The 9884-nt window shown below is 24.8% G+C and overlaps 1 protein-coding gene across 1 annotated transcript in view; it reads left to right on the plus strand.

Annotated features, from left to right (window-relative positions):
- Positions 1 to 9607, plus strand: part of LOC119667647 (putative protein TPRXL) — a 69797-nt gene extending 60190 nt beyond the window's left edge. The window contains exons 2-4 of the mRNA XM_038076954.1: positions 4711 to 4735; positions 7952 to 8716; positions 9459 to 9607. Of these exons, the coding sequence (XP_037932882.1) occupies positions 4711 to 4735; positions 7952 to 8716; positions 9459 to 9607 (939 nt within the window). The remainder of the gene's footprint in view (positions 1 to 4710; positions 4736 to 7951; positions 8717 to 9458) is intronic.
- The last annotated feature ends 277 nt before the right edge of the window (positions 9608 to 9884 follow it).

A 9884-nucleotide genomic window follows, 5' to 3' on the forward strand; every position in this document is an offset into this window, starting at 1 on the left:
TATTACAAGTATTGCTAACATAAAAAATATTTGTAGTTTGTTCTTGCGAAATTATTTTTTCGTGTTTTCAGTGCTTTTAGCTGGCACTTTTTTTCATATATTCTTACTATCTAATATTTTGGTTAGTTCTTTTTTCTTGTCCTTTTTAGGGCTATAAATTTATACATTGGAACTTTATTGCATATATTTGAACTAAGTTGAGCTCTGGATGTATGTGTTACCAAAAACAAGGGGATTTGGTTTATTGTTAATGGAAAGTAGAACTAACTTTATTTTTTTTTTGCATTTTCATTTCATTAAAATATAAAGATGTAAGTTAAGTAGGCTTGAATTACATTAATATATGATAAGAATTTTTTTTTTTGAATAAATCACGTCCGTGAAAATAGTTAATCAAATATGGTCGTTTTCATCTATTAAATTTAAAATTAAATTATATGGAATTACAAGCAAAATTTTTCTTGTTATTGTATATTTAAACTGATTTCAAAGAATATCTGTAAGTCTTAAAATCAATGAAACTAAAAAAATACAGTTTTCATATATATATGACAATTCCATTCGAAGTTTTTACTGACATTCTATGATTTCTCTAGAAATGTAAACACTGAACTGAAAGAATATTTAAATCTCTTCAAGCTTACAAAGGTTTCTGTAAGGTTAAAACTTGTTGCTTTTATACATGAAAATGTACTTTTCAATAACGGTCACAAGAGGAATGAAGAAATAACATGAAAAATCAATATGCTGTAATAATATTTGTTTTAAAAAGAATTGCAGATACTTTTTCACATGAACTTAAAAAAAAAAAAATAAACTTTTCTATTTAATATTTTTTATGTTGAACTTTTAATATTTTTAAAATATTCCCGCTTTATTTTCATTGATGAATCATAAATTAAAGTGCCGCACTTAGCACATGATTTTTACAAAAATATTTTGAAATATTTTTTTTTCAATGAATTTATCTTCTATTTTACTTTTTTTAAAATTAAAAATTACTTTAAAAGTTAGATTTAAAACAAAAAAATAAAATTAATTTTTACGTCAGTCAAGTAACACTTTGCTATATTGTTTTAAATCTATTGGCTAAATATTTTTCAAAATTCTTATAAAAATTCTTCTAAGTGTTGTTCGTTGGCTGATGAGGCCTAGCAAATTGGGAGCACAACAAAGTTGCCCCCATTTTTCAAATAGTACAAAATTTTTATATTTTTTTTTTATTTAAATGTTTTGTTTCTTATTGTTATCTTGAGTATTTGATGTTTGGTATTGGCATTTTCATAGATTGTTCACTCAGTGGTACAATCAAACATTTTTATATCCATTCATTCATTCATTTCTGTGATGTGACTCTATGCGCAAATAGTTTGAGGTATCTACTACTTTAGATGAGTCGTCAGTCAGTCAGCAGTCAGTCGTCTTATTGTCGACTTTAGACCACTTGCACAAATTGCCTCTTCTTATTTTTAGTTTTGGATGAATGTACATATTCTTTTATTTAAAAGAAATTTTTTTTTTACTCATTAATACTTGAAATATCGATCGTTAATTGGCAGATAATTACGTGAGAAATGACACATTTGAAAGTGAACTTTAGGATTGGCAAAGCATTTTTTTGACTATTTTGGTTAAGATTTTAATTGAAAAAATTGAACCGATAAGTTTTTCAATAACATCCTTTAGTAAAACTTTACAGGTTTTATTTGCTTTTTATTAAAAATAATATAAAAAATAATAAATAAGTGTTTATATATCATATATATATATTATTTATATAAGAAAAAATGAAAAAATAGATGAAAAAGATAATGGGTTTCATTTGCCGATTGAATATAATGTTTTTTTATATTACCTCTATTCTCAATAATGGTGTTATATTCTTTGAATATTTTTTGTATAACACTAACAACAGCTGTTGTTTCTGTGTAAATTTATACGATATTAATTTATACGGTAAAATTATCGTGTAAATTTATTAAGTTTGTGTAAACGAGTTTTTATACGTTTATATGGTTTATAAGACGTTTATAACTTTAGATCAGTACCACCCCTATTACCATATAAAAAATTTATTATATAAATAAAATATAAAAATTTATTGTAGTATTTAAAACGCGAAGACATCATCATTTTGAAAGTAATTTTGATTCAACAAATTTAAATTTTCACTGCTATCAATATTGTCAAATTTGCTACGATTTTATTAATATCAATTTGTGTCTACCTTTGGATGTTTTCACAGAAATACTTCATTAAAATTCAATTTTTCATCGCTTGTCAGTATAAAAATAAATTTTTTAAACAATTTTTTTTGTTTCGCCAACATTCATGATTGATGTGCTCCATAATTGCTTCAGGAATTGCTACTAACATTATTGCTTTATGTTGAGTTATTGAGGCTCTAAATTGATTGATAACCTATGAGAATTGTGACTTTAAGTAGATTGTAAAAATAGAAGGAAACAACGAAATTGATTCAAATTGATTTTGTAGTAACAAAACTTGAAAAAATCTCAAATATGGTGCATTACAATCCTAATAAGAGAATTATTATTGTCCTTGCATCTTGTACTTGTAATTGATATTGTCAAACTGACAATTCTGGTCAATTTATGCTATTCCGTAGAGTGTACTTAACCACAAAATCCAAATGCAACCAACCTATATATTTTCTAATGAAAAGAAAAAACAAAAAATATTTAAAAATATTTTACTAGTCCCATTTGGTTTGAGTGAATCAGTCGAAATGGGCGTTGCATTCAACAATTGCTCATAAGATGATGCAGTGGGTGATGCTGCGAATGAATTTTGGCATTAATGGCATTGCTGACCCGACTTTAATAGTACCACCTGTTTGCAATCTATTTTATTTTCATATGCGCCCAAGAAAATTTAAATATTTCTATATATTTATGTTATTCCGGGTTAAATACAAAACAAAATAAAATAATAATATAAAAAGAAATATTTTTGTTTTAAGTGTTTATATTTTATTAAATGTTTATTTTTATTTTGTTTTTGTATATTTATTTATTTAATATTATTGAAATTTATATCGATTTTGCAATATGTTATTTGGTTATGAAATTATTTTTTCGCTTTAAAAATTTCAATTTTTGTACATGCATTATACTGACTAAACTTAGTAGTTAGTTTACTTCAAATGACAATTGCAGGATTAAGAATAAATTAAGGATTTATATATAAATCCTTAATTTATAAATTTATGAATAAAAATACTTATTTATAAATATATATAATATAAATATATATAATATAAATATATTTATTTATTAAATATTTATTAATTATATATATATTATTAATTATTTATTAAATAAATATATATAAAAAATAAACAAAAATAATATAGTAATAATATGCCAATAGTAATATGCTAATAATATGCTAATAATAATTGATAAAATATTAATACTTTAAAAAAAATATTACATACTATTTTATATTGTTTTGTATTTAAATTTTCCTGAGCGCATATAAACATAAAATAGATTGCAAATAGTATGAAAATAATGAAATTTTCCACAAAAGTGGTCGGAACCAACTTTGAGACAACATAAGTCCTAAAATTATTTCAGTCAAATGATACATCTATCGACGAATATTTAATGGAAAAAACTTATATACGATATTAGCTAATTAAAAAAATTATTTCAAAGATATCGAGGGTATTTTGATTAACTTTTTTTTTGAGGTCAGTTTGATTTTTCATAACTTGTATCCTTATTAATACTGAAAATAATGATATAAAAAACTAACAAAATTATTTTCTTATAATGGTTTTTGTATATGTTATTCAGATATTTTAAGTATACTTCTCCATTGAAAGTTTGAAAATTCAACTGCAATTTGTTGGTTCATTTTAGTTCACTAAAATATTTTCTAATTTGTAAAATATTATCTTCCAATTAAATAGAAAATATTTTGTTTTTTTGTTTAAGAAAGTGAAAGTTCGAATAAATGTTTCTCTTACTTAAACTATTCCTTAATTTTCGTTTGATATTTTATAACTTAAATTCTTCATTAATTTTTGCTTATTAAAAAAATCGTAATTAAATAGAATATTTTGCACAAAATGCATAATATTTCAGTACTAGTTTTTTATTTTAAACCCACATCTTTGTTAAAAAATTTTGAAATATTTTATTTAATTTGACTTCTGAGAATACAATTATTTTATTATACTCGTAGTTTGGTCCTCCTTATAAATATATATTTTTTTATCTTAAAAACCTAAAATTCACTTAAAAACTATTTATATACAAATTTTTCAATTTTTATTAAGTTTAATGCTTAATTAAAAAATATATTTTTAAATTTTTTAAATTTTATTTCAATTTAATTTCATACTGTACCCAATATGTAATTAATTTAATTTTTATAATTAAATTTTTCAATAATTGAGTACCCATAATATGAACTTTACACTAAAGTAATGATTTTAAATCTTTTTTAAGTTTTCATTGGAAAATTTCCATTTTAAAGCAACAATTTTAGCACTTCTCTTAACACTTTTTCTATTTATTTACAGTCCCAACAATACAAAATTTATTCAAGTGCCTTAAATTTGTGCAAATTTTATCTTGTATTTTCTATTTTTTATTGTTTTATTTATTATTTTTACTTTTCTTCTAACTTTTTTCTACTTTTTACATTTTTAAATTTATTTTTCTTACATTTGTACAGATTCTATTTTCCAATTTCAGTTCTCGTAAGTACTTTTGCTTCATTTACGTACATAAAGCGCTCATACTTGGTTGCTTCCAACGACTTTTAAAGTAGGTTTTTGGGTTTTCTATGGTCAATAAGACCACTTAAAATAAGCCAAAAATACTTAACTTTTGGTACCAGCACAAGCTGTAGTAAGAACAAAAATTTTATATAGAATTTTATACTCGTATATATATTGCAATTTCACAATGAACACTTTTGTTGTGAATATTCTTAAGGAACTCATTAAAGTTTCTTTTCAAGAATGCTCTCAAATAATTTTTAAGGCAATTAATTTATTTTCCTTTTCAACAAGTGTAAAAAGTTTTTAAGAGTTTTCTGGTTATTGGTTATAAACTTTTAATTATAGTTTTCAAAAATATAATTAATATTATAAAATTTTATATTTTTTATTGATAATTTCATAAAAATCACAGCTTTTGTGTAATATAAACTTCCATTAAATCACCTTTATTATTATTATTGTTTTTTTTTTTGAAATATACTTAGCTTTTTAAATGATATGTGCAGTCTCTTCTTATTAAGTCTTAAATGTATCAGTCGAAAAATATATTTTTTTGTTTGTAATTCTTTTTCGCTTTTTAAATCATATGTTCTCTTTTTTTATTTAGTCCAAAATAAAATGTAGCCGTTAGATCAAAAGTTTATTTTTATTAAGTCATAGAGTACTTAGGCCATCCCTTTTCGGAATAAGCGTTAGAATATTTCCTAAGTAAGGCATGTCAGTCATAAAAGGTGACTTATATATACCATATATGTACAATCATGATGACTGCAGTTAATTATTCAAATAAGCAAGTAAATGTGGTCCTAATAAAAACTAAATATTAAATAAATATTTTAAAATAAATCATATATAAATAAATCATATCTTTACAAATATTAAAATTAATTTTTCGCATTGAAACACTTGACTTGCACTTCAGCGGACTCTGAAATAAATTCATAAAAATAATTTTACTCAATTATATAAATATTATATGTTACAAGCAAAGAAACCAAAAATAAAAATTTTTTATAAAAATATGTTTGTTAAAATTTTATACATTTTTAATTAGTCAACATTTTTTTTACGAAATAAAATGCAAATTAAAAATGAAAATAAAGTTTTCCTTTTTTATGTTGCACTTGTAGTTAATTTAATATGAAAGTGCTTTGTAGTAGCAGAAATGAGAATAATTCTGTTTTCAACGCGGTTAAAACTTTGCCGTTCTGTAATTTTCGGTCTGTGAAAATCATATTTTTTAATATGCAAAAAACAAAAAAAAATAAAAATAAATATATATATAAATGCATCGTAAGTGATGCGTGGTTGCCTTGCGGTACTTGTATTTGTCATATTTAAATATCATTTTTGTGGTATTATTTTTCGTGCTTTTAATTGTGGCTGCAGTACAATTATTTAATTGTATTAATGGTGCAATTCAAATTTAACTTTAATAACAAAAAAACTTAAAACAGAACTATAAGTAGTGCTTCATTTTTCAAATAATTTTTTCAAAAAAAAAATTAAAATAAATTTGCATGATTGTCACTCATACGCACTGGGGCTATATAAAACAGAACTTATTTAAGCGAACGTAATATAAATCAAAAAACGGTTGATAAAATTCAAATAATTTCCTTTCATCCCACTTAGAGATAGCTGTTTTTCAATTACTTTAGAATATAATTGAACCACAAATAATGGACCATATTTTTCTAAGAATGCTTGACTGTTTGATATGAAATATATTTATGGTTAAATAATTTTTATTAAGAGTATTGTCAGCATTGAAAATGTTTATACAGTTTTTTCTTTTTAGAAAAATTTTGTTAAATGTAGTTAAGTTCAATTATTTTAAGTTTGTCGTGTTGTTTTAAATTTTGTTTTGTTTTTGCTTTTTAAGTGCTGTTAGCTGGAACTGTAATGTTTACATATGATTTAATTTAAATAATGCCGGCAAACGTATGTAAAGTGGATAGGCTTAACTACGTAGTTGATAGGAATATCATATAGTAGCGTGATCCATTTATCGGTGATATTGCATATATGTGGCTTAATTATTTAAGTAAATGATGTAAACGGTTTTATAGTTATAGGTATTTTTTTGTACTACTTCTTTATCCTTATTAATAATTCTTTTTTCTTTCTTTTCAAGTTTCTACTCTCTGCTTTTTTTATATTCTTTTTTTCTTTTCTTTTTTTCTTTTCTTTTTTTCTTTTCTTTTTCTTCTTTTTTTCTTTTCTTTTTTCTTTTCTTTTTTTCTTTTCGTTTTTTCTTTTCTTTTTTTCCTTCTTGTTTAATTCCTTGTTTTAAATTTTTATTTCTTATTTTTTGTTTTTTATTTTTTATTTCTAAAAATTATTTTCTTCTGCTTTAATTTTTTACTTTAAAAATTATATTCCTTCTTCTTAAATGTCAACTTTTTTCAACTTTCTGAACTTTATTTATTTTATCTATTATATATTTTGTATCCTATATTCCCAATTTTGCTCTTAGTAACACGATTTTTTAACTTTATTTTTCACTCTTCCTTCATTGTTCTTTTTTCTTTGTGTGTCTTATTCTTTGTTCTTTGTTGTTCGTTTTTTACTCCTTATTTTTTTATCCTTAATTCTCAATTTTATTCTAATCTTAATTATTTGTTATTATTTGTACATTATTCCCTATTATTTGTACTTAAATTCTTTTTTCTTTATTTCCTCCTCTCATTCGCTTTTACTTATTATTATTTATAATTAATTATTATTATGTAATCCTTATTCTTTGTATTAAGTGTTTGAATATTTATTCATAACTTCTGAGTTTTTATTTTTTATTTATTATTTATTATTCTTAATTAAATATTAACTTTTCTTTATCTTCACTCTATATTCTTCGATATCTATATATTTTCCATTCTTTTCAATTTTAATTGTATTCAGTTATATTTTTTATATATTTCTTTGTTTATTTGTTTTGAATTAATCAATTATTTTAAATAAAAATTTATTTCTTTTATTATTATACTTTTATAATTATGTATTATTTATTCTTCAATTATTTTTTATTTTCTTATTTTGTATTTATATTTTTATGTATTAACTTTAAAAACTTGTAAATGATTTATTTATATGGCCTATATTTAAACGAAAAATTGTTTATCAATTTATTTTATTGAAGAAATTCGAAAATATTGCCATCAATTAAATTTTTTTACTTTTTTATTGCAGAGTCTACGCACGGCGTGGACGGCCCTGTATCGTGGCGTTTAACGCTCGATCAGGATCTTATTGACACGCTTAAGGGCAGTTTTCCAAGTTGGTTTCAAACGTCTACAAATTCCAACGATATAATAACAACAGTGCCAAATACAACAATAACGCCAATATCGCAAGGAATTGTAAATAATAATACAATTAATAATAATAATAATAGTAACGGAATTACGCAGATTACTGTAGATACCACAAATCATCACAATAGTCACGCCATACAATTGAATAGCAATTCAATTTTATCTTCCTCTTCTGCATCACCAGCATCATCAATAGCTTCAAATTTTTCAATATTATCAACTGTATCGTCAAAAAAATCTTCAAGTTCCTCCTCGTCTTCATCGTCGTCATCCTCTTCATCATCGTCATCTGCATCGTCGAATTCATCGAAATCCTCTGCAGCTTCAAAAGCAACAGCCACTTCACTATCATCAATATCCTCAAAAGCAACAACAGCATCACCAACTTCAGCAGCAGCAAAATCTGCATTGAAGTCCTTAAAAGCACAAAAAACAAAAGCAATTTCCAAGTCACCGTCATTACACAGTCTCGGTGGCTCACTACTTGCAACATTCTCATCACCCGGTTCAGCAACTGTTGAGATAATCTCAGATTCATCTTGCAACGGTTTGTTTACATCACAATTGAGTGGAAAAGGTTTTGAGCACTCATTTCAAGACGTTATCTTACTACACGAAGCGTACGAAGATATGTCGGAAGGTTAGTAGTCAAGCACAGCTCAAGTGCAGTTGATATACATTAAGACTGAAAAGTTTTCGGAAATTCTCATTTAAAATTCGCGCGCTGTATATTTTTCGATATTTTAAGTTTATGTAGTTTGGCAGCACTGTCCTTAATTACTATGCCAAAAATGAGCTCGATCTGTCAGACAGTTCGTTTACGGCAGCTGTTGAAACCAGTTCACCTCAGTAGTGCGTTGCGAAATGTCTTCGACGGTCGTACGACCGTCCTGGAAGGCTTTGTACCACTCATAAACTTGAGTTTTCGATAAAACTGATTCCCCATAAGCCTTTTGTAGCATTCGCAACGATTCTGCACACGAAATTTCGTTCGAAACACAAAATTTGATGCAAACTCTTTGTTCAATATTTTTTTCCATTGTTTTTTTCGCAACGCCCTACTGAGGTGAACTGGTTTCAACAGCTGCCGTAAACGAACTGTCTGACAGATCGCGCTCATTTTTGGCATAGTAATTAAGGACAGTGCTGCCAAACTACATAAACTTAAAATATCGGAAAATATACAGCGCGCGAATTTTAAATGAGAATTTCCGAAAGCTTTTCGGTCTTAATGTAAAAGTGCAAAAGTAATTGTAAACTTAACACTTTATAAATGAAATTTTTTGGTTGCGTGATTAAGATTTTACTTAAGAACTTAATTTACATAAACGATGAGTTTTAAAATATTAAATTTTAAGCAAAACATTTTGAATTTATTTAAGGTGAACAACGGTTGAATGCATCATTCCTGGGTAGTAGCGATGATGGTAATAATTCGGATACTTACGATCCCAGACAATCGCCACCAAAAGCAATTGTGGACTCAAGTCCACTACAACCAGCAATGGATAAAAATAAAGAATGTGAGTAGAATAATTGGTTTAAATATTCCGATATATAATAATATTTTGTAGAATATATATTTTATAATATATGTGCATATAAAAGAGCAATGTTGCGAACGTTTGTTAAAAAACAGGAAGAATTTTTTTCTTTAAAATAAAATTTTCTTGAAAATACTGAACTGCATTGGTCCAAAATATAATGTGCACATTCGTTTACCCCACATACATAGCCTCCTTGGCAATTTTTGTAATACTTTTTTATAATAATTTTTTTTTTTAATTTGATGGCTCATAGTGCTGCAG

The sequence above is a fragment of the Teleopsis dalmanni genome, chromosome 1 (genome assembly GCF_002237135.1).
Source record: "Teleopsis dalmanni isolate 2A chromosome 1, ASM223713v2, whole genome shotgun sequence".
Classification (NCBI taxonomy): domain Eukaryota; kingdom Metazoa; phylum Arthropoda; class Insecta; order Diptera; family Diopsidae; genus Teleopsis; species Teleopsis dalmanni.